The following is a 20,714-nucleotide window of genomic DNA, read 5'->3' as shown; positions in this document are numbered from 1 at the left end:
GAGTACATCACAACTGTAAGATTCTATCACTCATCTCTATATTTTGTGCTGTCTATACTATATACTTTCTCATTGTGGTGTATATTATATATGCTCCTGGTTTTTGTCTTTTAATGATAATTTACAGTATGTAATTATAGAAGTACACTCTATACTGAGAAGGCACTCAACTGGTCTTCCAAAGATTATAAAATGTATTGCACAACATCAACGCTTTGGTCCACTTGAGAACCTTTGTCAAGATAAAATGTTAGTGACAGTGCATGTTATACAGTATATACCCTCTATGGGCACGTCATTACAAAAACCTAAAATAAAACCTATGCTGCAAAGTGTAGCAATAGGACCATAAAGTGCAAAATTGCAGTAAAGTGAGTAATAGTAGTAAAACAACGGTAGCCATAGGTACCAGAGATAAACAAGACACACAGAGAACTGTGTAGCATTCTTGCAACTATGTCTACCAGCATTAGTTGTAAGATACTGATACAGATAAGTAAACAAATGTACTGTAAAAGCTGTAAAAATGTTACAACAAAAATTCAGTTATCAAATGAGTTTATTCAAAGTGCACGCAGTGGAGACAGCTTAAAAACAAAAAGCTCTCCCCAGATAACACGGTATGCCATATATTTATACCCTAAAAACTAAAGCTCCACCCCTTTATGGGGGAGGGGGGGGCTTGCACGTCACTAAATATGACATCATTTTGTAATACATAACAATACTAAAACTAATCACTTTAAGAATCTGAGCTTATGTTAGACTGTGCTAACATGGCTTCTCATAACTTGTTGCCTGTTTACACTTTCATTTGGAGCTGATTGGATGAGGAAAGATCAATAAAATCAGCTAGGAGCGAAAACATTCCATTCTCTGTTTCACACGTTCGTTCACACAGATTTCTTCACATTTAAAGATGACATATAAACTTATAAAGACAAGACAAGATGGCGGACTAAAATAGTCAAACAAAATGGCTGCTTTGACCCTAATGCTGTTACGTCAGACCCCCTAATGTCTCAACTTCATCAGTACATACTTGTAACAGGGGATTTATCCCTGTTCACAAATGTGCCTCTAATCCAGCAGTGTGGTGGTTAACTGCTGGTAGCAAATTAACTAACACCACCTGGCTGATTACAGATGGTAGAAAAGGCCTGCCTTTGAGACAGGAAGTGAGACTCCTTAGCTCACGTGTGAGCTGAACAAGGAAACAGAGCAGAGGTTCTTGAGTCTCCCAGGAGAGACTGACCAAGAGAACACAGATCTCTGGAGCTGATAAATAAGACTTCTAAACCTGGATGCTGATAATCCGGAGAAAAGATAGCAACCCTGGAAACAGATAAGACTTTATTTTCCATTGACTGTTGTCTATATATATATATCTATATGACTTGGGCTGATGATTAGCCTGGATAGCCACCCAGTTAAAAGGGGCTGGAATATAGGGATACATATATGCCAAAGTGGAGCAAGTTTTATTGGGCTCACTATTTCTCTGATGTTGATGTTTGCTGTGTTTAAAGCGACAGGCACAATAAAGCCTTGTTTTAATTTCACCTTCAAAAAAGTCTCCATTATGTATCTCTGCACATGTCCTCCTACAATACTCTACAAGAATTGTCCTTAAATGCCAATCAACATGTTGCAAAATATGATTCAACCGGAGTGTACATATATCTATATCTAGACAGTTGTGTACAGTACATTGTTTATGTATGGTAGCTATGGCTATCGTTATTTGACTAGTTTTACTCACTTTACTGCAATTTTGCAGTTTTCGGTTCTATTGCTGCACTTTGCAGCATAGGTTTCATTGTAGGTTTTTTGGGGCCGTTTTTTTATTATAACGCACCCATAGAAGGTACATATGACATGCACTGTCACTGACACTTTAGGTTGACAAAGGTTCTCAAGCGTACCGAAGCTTGGATGCTTGTTCAATACATTTTATAATCTTTGGAAGACCAGTGAAGTGCCTCTTTGTATATTTCATTTATACCGGTGGTTCCGCAGTCAGCGGGACCATTGTTGCTGTGCACCCATGGCGATTTATTACCTGGTACCATGAGTGCACATTTATTTGGACTATTACAGTATGTAATTATAAAGATAACTGCAGAAATTCCTTTGTTTATCTATTTACTTTCTGAAAATTATGATTTTTATTTTCAGGCCAACAAATCTTCTCTGTAAGGTCCATAATTTCACAACTTACAAAATTCCTGGGTAAGTTTTCACAAACATGTTTATACAGTATCTTAGTAAATTTAAATTAATAATAATATTATTAGCTTACAGTATATGACTACATTATACAGTACCTTCCTACTAAATTTAAGCTTTTCATAACCACTCTTTATATAAGGTAAGTTATATAAGATATATGTAAGAAATATACAACAATAGCACAGGAACTTTACTTTTATTGTTGAATTAAAGGTTGTGAGCACAAAATAAAATTAAATACCATATTGACCTTAATATAGTGCTACGGTTTTTTCCTAAAAATGTCCATCCGAAAACTGTACTCGTATGACATGTGCAGCCTAACACCTTTTATTTTTCATGTAGGATATCTTCAAAACTTTAAGGTTATATTATCTGTGAGGCCGTGCTATATTCAGGCCAATAGAGTAATTTATAAAGTAATGGAAATTAGTTATGAAGGGGCATCAAATGTTGGACATCTTGGCATGGACAATTTTATATAATAACAGAAAATGGCTATATGCCATCAAATTAGATTTTGTTTGCTACTTGACTTTCCATTTTTCTGATAGACCTTTTGAAAGATAAATGCAAAACTGATGCAACATAGCAGTAGAATGACAACATGAAACAAGATAAATAGCTTTCACAACATTGTAGGTGTTTTCATATACAGTATCATGTATTTATCGGGCAATTACTCCATTTGTTTCATTGTAAGCAAGCATGTTGGATGGTGAATAGGAAAAGGCAAGATGGGGGGTTGATTTGTAGCCCTCCAGATATTTAAAAGAGTTTTAGTAAGTTGATGTTTGCTCTTTATGTTTTAACCCTTTCAAAGTGCCAAACCCCCACCAGCAAGTTGCAATGCCACTATAGTGACACGAAGAGGAGGGCACACTTTTATTGTCACACGGGCCTCCAGAGTGCTCAAAGGAGCAGCGATTTCCTATTGACAATCAGAAAAATTGTTAGGACGTTTTCTGAATGTCATAAAGGCCCTGTGAGGGGGAAGGCAGACTGTTTATCTCTAAGCCACTTTTAGGTTTCCAGTGGAGCTGCAGAGCTAATTTCTCACTGGATTAATTGACCACTTGTTGCTGGAGGTCTTCTGGACTTGAGGAAAAAATAACGTCACATGCAAATCATAGGTGACTCATGTATTCACCATTGATTTTGATTCACTTTTCTTTCCAATTTACTGCCCTGAACAAGTATTCAAGTGTTGCTGTGAAACTCTTTGGGGTTATATACAGCAGGTGTAATACTGTGCTATCCCCACCACTTATTTTGCATGTAGCTAATTCTGACACTGTGCTTACTAAAGTAGCCAATGATCTATCTACATGAAGCAACATCTCATAGTCATTTTTTCCAACTGATCCAACTCAATCTCTCTGCTGCTTTTAACTGTCAATCATGCTCTTCTCCTGCATATTCTAAACTCTCTTCATACCTGCAACTAAGCTCTATCCTGGTTCTCATCATACCTCTCCCATCGCACATTTTCTGTCTCTGGTGCAAACATGTCTTCATCCTCTCCTTTTCTCTCTCTACACACTCCCTTGGTGACCTCATAAACTATTTTAGGCATAACCGAATGCAGGTACAGCCGCGGCCCCTTTTATTCTAACACTTCACCGATATTTTCCGGTGACTTTTTCCGAATGCCACGAGCTTCGCCGCGTTCATGCGGCGTTCGTGCCGTATTCATGTCGCAATCATGCCGGCGTCCACTGCGCTTGATCTGTTTAATGAGAATGTTTCCGATTTAATTGGTTGCAATTCTTCGCATATCCGCCAGGTGGCAGATATTCATGAATTGTAATGCGCATGCACTTCAGTAATGTGTCGACTTGCAGGTGTATAAAAAATACCACAGTGTTCCTTTGTGAATTGACCTTGGTACTAAAGAAGTTGTACAACATTGTATCTATTTAGGCGTTTCATATTAAAAACTAAATGCAAACTGTCTGGTGTTCTATTCCATTGTCCAGAGAGGTCCAGAGATGAGTACATCACTGCAGTCCGTGTTCAGAAAGCCCAACATAATATACGCTTATTTAATATGGTCAGCAATTAGTTCAGCAGATGATAAGATGGCCACAGTTGGTCAAATTTATCAATATTTTATCGAAAATTATGAATTTTACAGATTTTCACCAGATGCTCTGGGGTGGAAACGCGCGATAAGGAAAAAGTTATGTATTGATCCGCGTTTTTTTCGTATTGCTCCTGCACCCGGAGTTACAGGAGGAGCGTATTGGTGTGTTGCCCCCTGAATTTTCCAGTACCTTTGTAAAACCAACTAGGAATCGTCAGTCCCAGGCAAGCAATATGCCAACGCCAGCACCGGCTTCCAATAACGGTCCGACCGTCTGTGAAAACCTGCTGACCGGCAACCCTTGCTATCAGCCCCCGCCTGGATACCTGCAGCCTGAGCAGGATTTCATGTGCAGATACCAGCAAGCTTGCATGTACCAAAGCGATTTCCAGCTTCATCAGCTGGCAACTACAGGTCCAGCAGGCCCGCTGTCACCTGTCAACTACGTGTATAATCAAGACTATGGGACTGGCAGTGGCTCGGCACCAACCGATTGGCAAAGTCTATGGTGAGTACGGCTGCCGTATTTTATTCCTTTTTGAAATATCAATATCAATGCACAGTAAAGTGATTCTCCTGTAATCAATCTCTTTGCTTATGGTTATTTACTGTAGTTCTTTTAGTCACAATTCGCCAAACTTTAGTCCAGCAATATCACTGGCTGAGCAGCTTCTACAGTAGATTGGTGGACAGCTAGGCGCATGCGCATTGGAACCTTGTTGAAATGCATACTGTAGGCGTCTCATCACATCTAGGCGCATGCGTGTATGTGAACAAGAGACGCCCCCGAGAAAATAATTGTTGGGACTGACCGAGGGGACTGCGGGGACTGACTGTGGGAACTTCTTTAGGGAACTGACTACTGAACTAACCATTACAGTATTTACAGTATAAAGAAACTTTGTCATCAGGCTGAGAACGGCAAATGGAGGGATTTCGATGGATAATATCGCTTTTTGTAACGATGCTTGCACACTGCTGAATCTGAATCAGTGCCATTTTTATTGATTAGGATAGAATAACTGAGCTTTATTACATACTTTTTTACATACTGTACTGTATAATAAACCCCAAAAATAAAAACTATGCATTTATTCTGTACATGTATTACAGTACAGTATGTGTGTTCTACTCTAATAATAATACAAATACGGATAATGCGTTTTAATACTGTTTTGATGTACTGTAATGCGCAGTAAGTAAAAACCCATTAATGGTGTACTGTAATTAAAAACATACAGTGGCGACCAACTTTATTCTTACTTGGCTAGCTCCGTGAATTTCAAAAGATCCCGGTGATGTGCGGTTATGTGTAGTTTTCTCCCGGGGTGTATAGCGTTATTTTCGCGGCTGTGATTTAAGCATTTTATTCCCGCAGGCTGCAATACTGCAATGCCGTGTAAAAACGCATGGGGGCGTTTGCGAGCTGTTGTCTCTGAAGTCTAATACCTTCGCGGTTCAACCTACAGTACACAGTCTGTGCGTGCGCGCGCAGTAATAGTACAATTGCATATTTAATTTATTTTAAAGTACAGTACTGTACATGCTCAGACCCTGTTGGGGTGAAGTGAGGGGGTTCCTAACATCTGGGGGAAAATGAATTTTTATTCTATGGTGAGTACTGTCTTGTTGCCGTATTATTTTGGTGGGGCTGGCTGGGTACTTCTTTAGGGGGCTGACCATTACTGTACATTAAAACTTTTCTTTTTTTTTCCTCAGAAAAGAAAACGGCTAATGGGGGGATTTCGATGGATAATATTGTACTGTATGCTGATGTTTTCCGGACGTATAGTATACTGTACTGTGTAATAAACCCGAAAAAATAAAACTATGCATTTATTCTACATGTTCAGTATCGTTTCATTATGTGTCTTCCACAGTACTGTATACTGTACAGTGGTATACAGTGCCTAACATCTATGGGCAAAAATAATTTTATTCCTAGGTGCCCTAGAACAGAAGTTCCCACACCAATTGCCCGTGAACTTGACCGCGGCCCTAAGTAGTTCCCACGCCAATTGCGCGAATATAATGTAAAATATCCCGTTCTGTGGGTCTGAGCGGGTTGAAATTTACCTGGTCCTCATGCGGGAGGACCCTTGCCATAGTGGCAAAATATCAGCCTTGCACGACCCCCGGAACCGGAGGTACCAAAAGACAGTTTAAAAGCACATTACCAAAGTGGCTTTTTTTCTGCCATGTAAGTCAATGGCAGAAAACTGAATTTTAACATTACCCTGACTCCGTTCTGTTGCCACGAGAGGGTCGCAATTTGCCATGCAATCCTGCCGCAACTAGGACTACATGGTCACCGAATCTGAGCCCTCTAGGTCGAACAGAACCGGAGTTGTGGGTTCCAGGTTTCTGCTCATTCTGACTTAGCCGGTTCAAAGCTTTCTCTGCCATTGCGCTCAATGGTAGGACCCTCCTCGCCGGCGTGACCCTTTCTCGTCACCATTACTGCTCGGACCCTGTTGGGGTCAAGTGAGGGGGTTCCTAACATCTTGGGGCAAAATGAATTTTATTTCTAGGTGCCCTAGAACAGAAGTTCCCACGCCAATTGATCTAGTTCCCACGCCAATTGCCGTAGTTCCTACGTCAATTGCGCGACCAGGCAGTAAAAAAACAGTGCAGCAAGCCTCTACATTTGTTACACTGTCAAAGGAGCAAATGGAAACAATGTGAGGCAATTCAACATGTTCTTTTATTGGTGGAGTCAGTACAAAAACATTTATTTACAAATACTGTACAATGTTGTAACATTTAAAGTGCACAGCAATTCTAACCATCAACACACAATAATACATACTGCAGCCTTTATTAAATTCTTCTGCCACAAAACATTTTTGGTGCATGGGGCACAGGGAGTTACAGTGAGTTGCTTTTTATGTACTGTATTTGGGGGTTGTCTTTGGGGGTTTATTCATCAAATTATTATGATGAACTGCCTTTTGAAATTACAGTGCTGTTAACTATTTCAGCCACACACCTCCAGAGTTTTTAATCCCTCCCTAGCCAAGCGTCAATCGGCTGAGTCACCCTAGGCTACCATCCCCCTCTCTCCACTGGGTCGTTGATCCTCTGCATATTGCCATTGTGTTCTTAATCCACCCATAGCCGAGCTACAAACACTCAGCACGCCTGCGTCTAATCACACCATCCCCCTCCCCAACCCTTAGAGGCCTGTTGTTTGAACGGTAATGCTTTCGAAAATCCCCTCTCGAATTTGAAATGTAAATCTGATGTGCACAGCACTGTGAGAATTGAGAGTACACTGATACAGTAATTCATCAGGGTGTGAAAATATTTGTCAGTCACTATGGTTTACAGTCACATGTTTTTAATACAATACAGTACATTCTTTAATATCTTTAAAATAAAAATATATAAATCCTGGTATAAATCCTGGTAAAATATTTTATAAATAATAAAATAATTCATTGGTGCACTGTAGGGGTGGCTGTCAATGATTATGATTCGCAGGAAAGTGAATAAATATTTATTTTATTTTATCAGGAACCAAAAAATACAAATATAAAAATAATCAGGAATAATACATACAGTAATGCAGTCTTTATTAAGTTATTTTGGCAGCTTGAAATTGGATAACCATTTGGAAAACCTTTGTAAAACATGGGGAAACATGAGTAATGCACATTTATAAGAATATTATTTAATACTACAGTATACAGTACAATACTGTAATGTACTGTATAATATACTGTATATAGTGTATAGTAAAATTATTATTTTTTTAGTCTTTATCTTTTCCTCATTCTGTCTGCAGTACAGTAGTTCATTGAGAGAGGAGAGGTTTTGTGTACATCATTGCTGCTGTTTATATACTGTACATTTGACTGTACAAGCAGATTTGACTGGACACAACGCCCCCATCCCCCTAGGCCACCATTTTTCCTGGAACGACAACAAAACCAAAAATTAGTGCAGTTACTGTACTGTATTATGGCAGAACTACTGTAGGTGGCTGGTGCAGCTTTCTATGGAAAGAAAAAAAATGGGGCAGTTAGTAGGCAGTTACTGTAGTACTGTCAAACTAGTGTACTGTATACTGTACTGGAACTACTGTATACTCTGACTACTGTTAAATTCTATGTACTGTAACCTGATGGCTGGTGCTGCTCTCTGTAAAGAAAAAACTAACTACTGTATACTCTTACTATCTGGAAAGGAAAAATCTGTGCCATACTTACCTGTAACATACTGTACTTACAATACTACAGCACAGTACTACTTTCCTGATGCTTGCCCATTACGCGCGATGACAATGGGCAACACAGTGGCAATATGGTCTATATATTTATTGCAGCGTTCCACGGTGAGTACATCGTTCCAAAAACTCAGTATGCCTTTCAACAACTCGTCCTTTTTGGAGGGTTTCACCACTTTCCGGATATGGTCCTTCAGTTGATGCCAGACCATTTCGATCGGATTGAAGTCTGGCGACCTATCATTGGAAAGAAAGGACAATTGGTTTAAGAGCTAAAAACAGTGGGGAACAAAAATGGGACACGGTCTACTGCACTTACTCCGCTGGCGTCTTCACCCAGTTGATGCCGCGCTCAAGGATATGCGCCGTTGACGCAGTGTGCTTGGGATCGTTGTCCTGGTAGAAGCGGTGACCATTGGGGAAAGTCGCGTGTGATGTACTGCACTATCTCGGGCACAATGTTGTCTTGGAAGAAAGCTTTATTCATGATTCCTATAGCAAGAAAAAAAAAGTGCTCAAAAAACTACACAAGAGTACAGTACAGTGCATACGGTAAGGCAACACTAGTCAAGTACAGTGCATTAGGCGACATTATATTTGATAAATTTTACCTTCAAAGATGACAATGCATCCCGGTCCACGCCTAGAGATGGCACCCCACACATGCAGCTTCACAGGGTGTTTTGGCCGCGGCTTCAAAGATAAGCGGCCTTTTTTGTGGAACGCAAATCGTGCAAATCTCTCCAGCGACACAGTAGACTCATCAGTGATGCAATCCTGGAAAGTCTCCCCGCTGTCGATCCATGCCTGGGCCTGGAGCACTCTTTTGATTTTGTTTGCGTCCCGTATCATGGGGTACACTCTGTAATGACAAGGAATAAAAAAAATTTGCGGCACAGTGCAGTACAGTTTGCAAAACAATACTTTTACCTCCTGTACTGTCCAGTACTAACCTCACACGTCCATATTTCCATCCAATGCTGCGTCTCATCTTCTTTATGCTGCTCTCGGATACAGTCAGATTGTGCTTTTCCTGCAGAGTGTTTTTAACCCTTAATGCACTCCTCTCATCATTCTCCTCACTTATTTTGTCCAACAGTTGTCTCCCTACAATGTAAAGAAATTATATTGTTTTATTAATATGCAGCAATATAAAATGTATATAAATGTAATGTTGTAATATACATTAAATATAAATAGACAAAATATATATACTGTTGTACTAAAAATATAAATATACAAAATAAATATACAGTACTGTTGTAATATAAATATAAATATACAGTACATCCTATACAGTATATACCGTTGTCAACCTTGGATTTGTGTCCTTCACGGTGTTTAACCACTTCACGGGCGCATGGTCAGTGACCAGGGTGAAGTGTACTCCGGTGACATAATGTCTCAAGGCCTCAATTGGCCATTTTACTGCGAGGCACTCCTTCTCAATAACGGAATACCTCACTTCCCTTGGGAACAGCTTCCGGCTGATGAACAGTATAGGGTGTTCAACACCATCAAATTGCTGAGACAGCACTGCTCCCAGTCCTACCTCTGAGGCATCCATCTGGATGATGAAGGGTTCCTTAAAATCTGGGCTCCGAAGAGCGGGGCCCTCTGACAGGCACTTTTTTATCATGTCAAAGGCGTCTTGGCACTCCCAAGACCATTTAACTTGGGTCGGGGCACTCTTTTTTGTCAGATCTGTTAGGGGTGCAGATATTTCTGAAAAATTGGGGATAACCCGCCATTAATACCCTGCTAACCCCAAAAGGGAGCGGACCTGTGTCTTTGTCTGTGGGGTGGGGACTTCCTTTATGGCGGCCACCTTGCTAGCTAGTGGCCTTACTATCCCTCCCCCAACGGCATAGCCCAAGTACTTTGTAGTGGATTTACCCAGGGCACATTTTTTTGGATTTTCAGTGAGCCCTGCTTCTCTTAAGGATGTTAGGACTGCCCTTAACCTTTTTATATGAGACTGCCAGTGTCTGCTATAGATGACAATGTCATCCAAGTAGGCCGCAGCATATGCCCTATGGGGTCGTAGTACCTTGTCCATTAACCTTTGGAACGTGGCTGGAGCCCCATGTAACCCAAATGGCATAGTGACGAATTGGTATAACCCAAGAGGGGTGGCGAAGGCAGTTTTGCATTTGGATTCTTCCGCTAGAGGTATCTGCCAATATCCTTTCGTGAGATCTAGGGTAGAGATATACTCTGCTTTCCCAAGCGAGTCAAGCAATTCATCCACCTAGGCATTGGATATGCATCAAATCTGGATACAGCATTTACCTTTCGCAGAGCCACGCAAAACCTCACCTTCCCATCTGGTTTAGGGACCAACACGATAGGGCTACACCATTCGCTGTGGGACTCCTCGATCACGCCCAATTCCAACATGTCTATTATCTCCCTCTCTACCAGGTCTTTTCGGCCCTCTGGCAATCTATAGGGACGGGACCGTACTTTTACGCCAGGTTCTGTCTCAATCCTATGGGACACTAAATTAGTCTGCCCTGGTAGCTCCGAAAAAACATCTGGGAACTGGTCACATAATTCTAGTAGGTCTGATCTTTGTTCCGTTGTTAACTGCCCTCCCATGGGAACCTGATGGTCATTGTATGTACTACCCTTTGGAAGCTGCGGACCCAAATCCGTCTCTCCTTCCCGAGGGTGGATGAACAGTGATCTCATCGTTTTCCAGGGTTTCAGGAGGTTCACGTGGTAGATTTGTTTACCTTTCCTGGACCCTGGTTGAGAGATCTCATAGTTCACCTCCCCGGTGCGGCGGAGAACTTGGAAAGGACCCTGCCACTTCGCAAGGAGTTTACTCTCTGATGTCGGTAGTGGTAGCATCACTTGGTCCCCAGGTTGGAAGACCCTCAAGCGAGCATTTTAGTTATACTGCCTTTCTTGACGTTCTTGAGCAGATTTGAGGTTTTCCTTAACAAACCGACCTATCATGTCTAGGCGATTTCTAAGGTCTATGACATACTGAAGGGTATTCTTGGAGGGGGAGGGCTCCTCCTCCCAGGATTCCTTCAGTAGGTCGAGAATACCCCGAGGTTGGCGTCCATATAGGAGCTCAAACGGGGAGAAGCCTGTAGATGATTGGGGAACTTCTCGTACCGCAAACAACAGGAAAGGGAGAAGTTCATCCCAAGCTCGTTTTTCAGTGTCCACAAACTTCCTAAGCATGGTTTTTATAGTACGGTTAAACCTCTCTACCAATCCATCAGTCTGAGGATGGTAGACTGAGGTCCGGACGGATTTTACCTCCAATAACTTTAGGACATCCTGCATTAACTTTGCCATGAAATTTGTTCCCTGGTCAGTTAACATTACTTGGGGAAGTCCTACCCTAGAGAACAGTTCTAACAGCCTGTGAGCAACCTGTTTAGCAGTGGCTGATCTCAGAGGGAAGGCCTCAGGATATCTGGTGGCATAATCTACCACAACGAGTATAAATTTATGTCCCTTCGCAGAGGGTTCTAAAGGTCCGACCAGATCTACCCCAATTCTCTCGAATGGGACGGCTACCAAGGGCAGAGGAACCAAGGGAGCCGGCTTCTGTCCTTTTTGGCTAGTTAACTGGCATTCAGGACATGTCTCACATAGTTTCATGATGTCACCATGTATGCCTGGCCAGTAAAACCGGGATGAGGTGCGGTCCGTGGTTTTATCTCTGCCCAAATGACCACCCCCATGGGAGAGTATGGGCTAGGGTGAACACCATTTTAATCAACCCTTTTCGGGACTAGCATCTGTCGAATGACCTCCCCTGTTTGTGTAACCTTATTCACACGATATAGAATGTCATTCAACAGTTCAAAATGTGGAAACACTTTTACACCCTGTTCATCCATTATCTTGTTGTTGACCTGTATCACCTTCTCATATTGTCTAGCCAGAGCTGGGTCCTCCCTCTGCCTCTGACAGAAGTCAGGAAGATCCAGGTCTGGCAAAATTCCCGAATCTATCTGTTCCCCACCCTGGTCATCCCCGGCCATGACCTGCAGTCCTTTGGGCTGACTAATGTTACCAAGAGTCCCAGCCTTTCTTAACCAGTCCTCTTTTTCCGTCTCTGTTTACGTGTCTTTGGGACATGGTGTCTACGGGGAAAAATCTCTGGGGAAAAAGGGAACAAGTCTCCGGGCTTCTCCGGTACCAGAGAAGTAGGCTCCGTAGGAGTAGGGGCAAACAATGTTTCGAGGTAGGGCCAGTCTCGGCCAAGTAGAACAGGAGCAGGTAGCCAGGGAGCAACTCCCACTAGTAGGCTAGCCTCTTGATCCTGGATACACAGTAGAACGTTCGCCGTCGGGTATCTCTTTGTATCCCCATGGATACACTCGATATTCCAAGGAGAGTCATAAGATAGTCTATTGTTTAGAATTAGGCCCTCTAGGATCAGGGTTTTTCCAGAGCCCGAGTCCAGCATGGCGTTTACTTTTGTCCCCTCCAGAGATGCTGGGACTAACCACGGATTGTGGTCCCCTCGGAAACAAGCTGTGGCAGTGGTTCTGCCATATGAACAGTCCATCTCATCTCCTGAATCCGCAACCTCGGTCGTCAGCGGAAGCTCTCGACGGGGCTCGGCGTTTGGACCTCTCTGCTGTTGGATGGGATCCTCCCTTCTGGTTGGTGGGGTTATCCTCTCCACCGGGTGGGTGACAGGAGTCCAGGTTCTCGGGGAATACTGTGGGTGGCGGCCTCCCTTGAGTGATCCAGTGGCCTCGGACCCAGGACGGGCATCTCTGCGGGAGTTTGTACCAGGAACCCTCCGAGATGGGAAAGGGTCTTCCGATCGGGTTGACTGGATCTCCCGAGCTGGCGGGTTGTAGACCCCTCGATTGTCTGCTCTCCTGCCTCTAGTATCACCGGAAGCAACTGGTGTTTGCACCGGCCATTCCCAGCTATCCTGTTGGGTGTCGTCGCCCAGGAAGTTTTCCACCAAGCGGACCGCTGAATCCAGGGAAAATGCAGCGTGTCTTTTTACCCAGGAGCGGGAGGAGGGGGGCAGTATCTGTATGAACTGCTCGAGCACAAACTGTTCAAGGATCTCTGCCTTGTCATGTTAATCCGGTTGTATCCACCTGGTACATAAGTCTACTAAGCAGTGGGCTACGACCCGGGGTCTGACTCTGTTTGTATATTTGACTATCCGGAACTGCTGTCGGTAGGTCTCTGGAGTGAGGCCTAGGCGATCCAGAATAGCAGCCTTTAGTTGCTGATAGTCCATGGCCTCGTCTGCTGGAAGAGCCTGGTAGGCTGCCTGAGCTTCCCCTATGAGGAGTGGAGCCAGAGTCGTTACCCAGCGATCAATTGTCCAGCCGTGGGCCGTGGCTACCCTTTCAAAAGTGAGGAGAAATGCCTCTGGGTCTTCGTTTGGCTTCATTTTATGCAGCATCACCGGTGGATTATTTGAAATCCCTGGTCTGCCTGGGGCTGGGCCTTCGGCCAGCAATTGGAGTAGCTTTTCCTCTCGCTGGGCCTGTTGCTCATCTTGCTGGGCTTGTCGTTCAGCTTGCTTCTCTGCTAGCTGGAGCTGTTGCTCAAGGAACTGAGAAAAAATTGTCTCCATTTTTTTTTTCCCGTCTGTGTGTGTGTGTGTGGCCCCTCAGATACAGGGCCCGTCCAAATCTCACTTCTGACACCACCTGTGCCAGGACGGCCTGTAGCCGAGGTCAGGGAACAGTCCACACGTGTAGTTTCAGGATAAATGAAAACGTTCAGTGGCTTTATTTCTCCACAGCAACATAACATGCGGGTACACTGTCCCTTTAAGCAAATAAATCCTGCTCCACGTTGGGAGAAAAATGACTAACACAGCAGTCCTAGCTAGCAGGCTGGCTGGCTAAACCATACCCAAACCGTAAGAGTCTTTTTAAGCGGTCATGCAAACATATGAAAGAAATCTTAATTTGGCTGCAGTAAGTAGTGTGCTGTATCCTTCTGGCTAGCAGCACATCTATCCATGTGCTCTCATCTCAGACAGCCAGCTACTGCTGGTAACAAGATCCTTATCTACCTTGCTGGCTCTCAGGTGTCAGCTTACATCCTGATTAGCTAGCTTCCACCTGAGTTAACCCTTATGAGTGCTGGATGAAGCACTCAGACATATGTTTCCCAGGCATAACTGATAGGGGTTGACTTCACCCTGTCACAATCCTATACAGTATATACCGTTGTAAGATTAATTGAAATATACAAAAAATGTATACTGCTGTACTATAAATATAAATAGACAAAATATATATACTGTTGTACTATAAATATAAATATACAAAATAAATATACTGTTGTAATATAAATATAAATATACAGTACATCCTATTCAGTATATACTGTTGTAAGATTAATTGAAATATACAAAAAATGTATACTGCTGTACTATAAATATAAATAGACAAACTACTGTACAGTATGTTGTAATATAAATCAACAGAAATAACAAAAGTATTACAGTAGATACAGAACTGTACTGTAGATGTACAGTACAGTTTTCTGTATTTTTTTTTTGTTAAGTTTTATAAATATACTTACGCGTTAGTTACCCTTGGTGCCTTTTTCCGGTCTCTGTTTTTTCCTTGTGCATGATAGCTCATGGTGGTTAATGGCACAACGAGGTCAGAAGTAGCTAACCAGCGTTGGATAGCAGCAATTCGGTGTCCGCTCCTGTACATCTCCTTAATTTGCATGCTGAGACGATTTGAAATCTTTTTAACAGGCATTGCTGCGAGTAGAAAGAAATACAAACACAAGAATGTATATTCGATGTTTAGTCGATGTGTATTCTACTGTATGTGCAGTCAATACACAAAATGGATGGTGTATTTATACGGTAATGACTCACACGCCCACTTTCAACACCTGTACCTGGCCGCCATGCATAAAAGGTCACACACTTTGCATAGGCCACCACTCCATGATCTTTATCTGAACTTGCCCTTGTCCAGATACTGTACTGCATTGTGCCACCTGCTTCCATGGAGCATCCCCGGTTCTATGGACGCAAGAACCCACTCACCTCTGCCGTGCCTGTCATGCTGAAAAAGCGAAAGGCGGTTGCCGTTTCCATGCCAAGGCAAAAGCGACAGGCTAAGGCCAATAAAGAAAACCTTCTGCTGACCCCAAAGGTTAAGGGTTTTCTTAGACGTAAGCCTCATTATGTGAAGAAGATATACGGTGATGTACTCTCGATGCAGAACGAATGGCAGCCAACCCATCGGACCCGCAGACCACTTCCTCCCATATGCTTCGACGACTCCGCTTTAGCTGTCCCGGAAATCTTCATCCCGTCTTCTCCACCCCCATCTTCTCCGGTTCCATCTGACGACGCTGCCGCCTCTGAAATCCACAGGTCACTTTCTCCTTTGCTCTTAGACGACTCTGCTTCTCGTCCGGAAATCCAAAGGTCTCCCTCTCCATCCCTCTTCGACGCTACCGCTTCTCCTCCCGGGTATCCACAGGTCACCTCCTCCACTCTCCATCGATGCCGCTTCTTTCCATGGAACCCCCATCTCATCCTCCGTTGCACCCATCCCCCCAGATGTCCAGACGCCATGCACAAGAAGCAGCTCGTTGGACCGGATGCTGAATGGGATAAGTGTGGACCTCCCCGAGAATTCTATTGTGCTGGCAAAGATAGATCTGCTTCTGGAGACAATGTTAAATGTGGAGCAACGGATGCTACAAATGGAGCAACGGATGGATCAACGGATGGAGAAGATAGAGGCTGACATTGCGGGCATACATTATTTGCTCGGTGCTAATGTCCCTGTTTCCCCGACGCCGGAGCAGGAGGGTGACATGGATGTGATGAATGGGACCTTCGACCCCCTTCCATCACCAAGAGCCCCCCCTCCACCACAAGATGTAGTGTACATGTATGACGTTGAGGAGGACATGACAACCCCGTCAAGACCACGCCAGGAGACAACACGGCGACCACGACCGGAGGAAAGCTTCCTCCCTGACATCCTACCATCGCCCATCTCCACAAGCACACCCGCTCCCAAAAGACCTACACCCGCTCGCATCGAAACAGTGCCCGACATCACCCTGCGCGATCTGACAGCGGCGCTTAGGGAGAAGTATAGGGTGATGAGTGCTGGTGTACCCCACAAGTATGCCTTGATAATTTTTAAGCACCATGTTCCCTACACGTTGTACTGCGAGTGGGTGTTCAAAGTGAACTATGATGGGAATCGCGTAAAAAAGGCCATTCCTGCCAATTTAAGGAAAAACATTGTGGAAGAATTGCGGCGCTTTTATACAGTTACAGTTCCTATAATGAAAGGTGTAAGAGACTGCATTAATGGCGTTTTGCGCCATGCAAGGAATCGGCCATGGCTGGACAATGTGGAGGACTGTCAGTGAGACCATACTGTTGTGCTGAACTGTATTGTACTGTACATGTTTTGCCCTACAATACCTGCTGTACTTAAACAAAGGAGATGTTGTTCTGTGTTTTTTTTCACAGGACATGCACAACTCCAGTCCTTGAGGGCCGTAAACAGGCACAGTTTTCAATGTTGCCCTGAAAACCTGCCCTGTTTGCTGCCCTCTTGGACTGAATTGGTGCATGTCTAACTGACAGTGTTGCGCACCATCCCACTGTACTGTACTGTATACAGTACTGGGTTTCTTTAATAAAGGAGATGTTACTTAAAATGCTTCAACATTGTACAGTATTTGTAAATAAATGTTTTTGTACTGACTCCACCAATAAAAGAACATGTTGAATTGTCTCACATTGTTTCCATTTGCTCCTTTGACAGTGTAACAAATGTAGAGGCTTGCTGCACTGTTTTTTTACTGCCTGGTCGCGCAATTGGCATAGGAACTACGGCAATTGGCGTGGGAACTAGGTCTATTGGCGTGGGAACTTCTGTTCTAGGGCACCTAGAAATAAAATTCATTTTGCCCCTAGATGTTAGGAACCCCCTCACTTGACCCCAACAGGGTCCGAGCAGTAATGGCGACGAGAAAAAGTCACGCCGGCGAGGAGGGTCCTACCATTGAGCGCAATGGCGGAGAAAGCTTTGAACCGGCTAAGTCAGAATGAGCAGAAACCTGGAACCCACAACTCCGGTTCTGTTCGGCCTAGAGGGCTCAGATTCGGTGACCATGTAGTCCTAGTTGCGGCAGGATTGCATGGCAAATTGCGACCCTCTCGTGGCAACAGAGCGGAGTCAGGGTGATGTTAAAGTTCAGGTTTTTGCCATTGACTTGCATGGCAGAAAAAAAGCCACTTTGGTAATGTGCTTTTAAACTGTCTTTTGGTACCTCCGGTTCCGGGGGTCGTGCAAGGCTGATATTTTGCCACTATGGCAAGGGTCCTCCCGCATGAGGACCAGGTAAATTTCAACCCGCTCAGACCCACAGAACGGGTTATGTTACATTATACTTACTGTATATACAGAATTGATATATTTTTATTTTAAAGATATTAAAGAATGTACTGTATTGTATTAAAAACATGTGACTGTAAACCATAGTGACTGACAAATATTTTCACACCCTGATAAAATACTGTATCAGTGTACTCTCAATTCTCACAGTGCTGTGCACATCAGATTTACATTTCAAATTCGAGAGGGGATTTTCGAAAGCATTACCGTTCAAACAACAGGCCTCTAAGGGTTGGGGGAGGGGGATGGTGTGATTAGATGCAGGCGTGCTGAGTGTTTGTACTGTAGCTCGGCTATGGGTGGATAAAGAACACAATGGCAATATGCTTGGCTAGGGAGGGATTAAAAACTCTGGAGGTGTGTGGCTGAAATAGTTAACAGCACTGTAATTTCAAAAGGCAGTTCATCATAATAATTTGATGAATAAACCCCCAAAGACAACCCCCAAATACAGTACATAAAAAGCAAGTCACTTTAACTCCCTGTGCCCCATGCACCAAAAATGTTTTGTGGCAGAAGAATTTAATAAAGGCTGCAGAATGTATTATTGTGTGTTGATGGTTAGAATTGCTGTGCACTTTAAATGTTTCAACATTGTAAATAAATGTTTTTGTACTTACTCCACCAATAAAAGAACATGTTGATTTTCCAAAGCATTACTGTTCAAACAACAGGCCTCTAAGGGTTGGGGGAGGGGGATGGTGTGATTAGACGCAGGCATACTGAGTGTTTGTACTGTAGCTCGGCTAGGGGCGGATTAAGATCACAATGGCAATATGCTTGGCTAGGGAGGGATTAAAAACTCTGGAGGTGTGTGGCTGAAATAGTTAACAGCACTGTAATTTCAAAAGGCAGTTCATCATAATAATTTGATGAATAAACCCCCAAAGACAACCCCCAAATACAGTACATAAAAAGCAAGTCATTGTAACTCCCTGTGCCCCATGCACCAAAAATGTTTTGTGGCAGAAGAATTTAATAAAGGCTGCAGTATGTATTATTGTGTGTTGATGGTTAGAATTGCTGTGCACTTTAAATGTTACAACATTGTACAGTATTTGTAAATAAATGTTTTTGGACTGACTCCACCAATAAAAGAACATGTTGAATTGCCTCACATTGTTTCCATTTGCTCCTTTGACAGTGTAACAAATGTAGAGGCTTGCTGCACTGTTTTTTTACTGCCTGGTCGCGCAATTGGCGTAGGAACTACGGCAATTGGCGTGGGAACTAGGTCAATTGGCGTGGGAACTTCTGTTCTAGGGCACCTAGAAATAAAATTCATTTTGCCCCTAGATGTTAGGAACCCCCTCACTTGACCCCAACAGGGTCCGAGCAGTAATGGTGACGAGAAAGGGTCACGCCGGCAAGGAGGGTCCTACCATTGAGCGCAATGGCGGAGAAAGCTTTGTACCGGCTAAGTCAGAATGAGCAGAAACCTGGAACCCACAACTCCGGTTCTGTTCGACCTAGAGGGCTCAGATTCGGTGACCATGTAGTCCTAGTTGCGGCAGGATTGCATGGCAAATTGCAACCCTCTCGTGGCAACAGAACGGAGTCAGGGTAATGTTAAAGTTCAGGTTTCTGCCATTGACTTGCATGGCAGAAAAAAAGCCACTTTGGTAATGTGCTTTTTAACTGTCTTTTGGTACCTCCGGTTCCGGGGCAAGGCTGATATTTTGCCACTATGGCAAGGGTCCTCCCGCATGAGGACCAGGTAAATTTCAACCCGCTCAGACCCACAGAACGGGTTGTTTTACATTATATTCGCGCAATTGGCGTGGGAACTACTTAGGGCCACGGTCAAGTTCATGGGCAATTGGCGTGGGAACTTCTGTTCTAGGGCACCTAGGAAAAAAATTATTTTTGCCCATAGATGTTAGGCACTGTATACCACTGTACAGTATACTGTGGAAGACACATAATGAAACAATACTGAACATGTAGAATAAATGCATAGTTTTATTTATTCGGGTTTATTACACAGTACAGTACAGTCTACTGTACGGCCGGAAAAAATCAGCATACAGTACAATATTATCCATCGAAATCCCCCCATTAGCCGTTTTCTTTTCTGAGGAAAAAAAAAGAAAAGTTTTAATGTACAGTAATGGTCAGCCCCCTAAAGAAGTACCCAGCCAGCCCCACCAAAATAATACGGCAACAAGACAGTACTCACCATTGAATTTCCCATTCAGCTTGCGCCGGCACCGGTCCACTGCCAGTTCAGCTTTCTTCATCATCCACGTCGATAGTTGACAGCGGAACTAGTTCACCTGTAGTCAGCAGGTGAGGCTGGAAATCGCTTAGGTACATGCAAGCTTCATCAAAACTGCACGCCAAATCCAGCTCAGCCTCAGGCTCAGGTTCAGAGTTGTCACTGACAGTGGGACCGTCATTGGAAGCCGGTGCTGGTGCTGGTGCTGGTGCATTGCTTGGCAGTGACAGTCGCTTCTTAGTTGGTTTTAACACGACCCTTTGCTTTTTGCCGCCTCCATGATCATAGATACGGGAAAAACCTGGTGATACACACCAATACCCTCCAACAAATTGGGGCTCAATACGGTGAAAACAGGGGTCACTCCATAACCTTTTCCTTACGGCACGTTACACGTATGAGGAGTTGGCGAAAATTTGTAAAAGTCATATTTTTCGATAAAATACTGATAAATTTGAGCAACTGTTGCCATCTTATCCTCTGTTGCATTAATCGCAACCCATATCAAATACGCGTAACTACTGTCAGGTTTTTGGA

At 43.5% G+C, this 20,714-nt stretch overlaps 1 protein-coding gene across 4 annotated transcripts in view; it reads left to right on the top strand.

Moving 5' to 3' along the window:
• Positions 1 to 20,714, top strand: part of CATSPERE (catsper channel auxiliary subunit epsilon) — an 891,786-nt gene that overhangs the window by 762,467 nt on the left and 108,605 nt on the right. For all 4 annotated transcript variants that reach the window (XM_075596820.1, XM_075596822.1, XM_075596819.1 and 1 more), the window contains one exon: positions 2,179 to 2,232. In XM_075596820.1, coding sequence (XP_075452935.1) covers positions 2,179 to 2,232 — 54 coding nt within the window. The remainder of the gene's footprint in view (positions 1 to 2,178; positions 2,233 to 20,714) is intronic.

Source organism: Ascaphus truei, chromosome 4, assembly GCF_040206685.1.
Source record: "Ascaphus truei isolate aAscTru1 chromosome 4, aAscTru1.hap1, whole genome shotgun sequence".
Lineage (NCBI taxonomy): Eukaryota > Metazoa > Chordata > Amphibia > Anura > Ascaphidae > Ascaphus > Ascaphus truei.
Note: the sequence above shows the minus strand (reverse complement) of the source record. Positions and strands in the feature narration are given on the sequence as shown.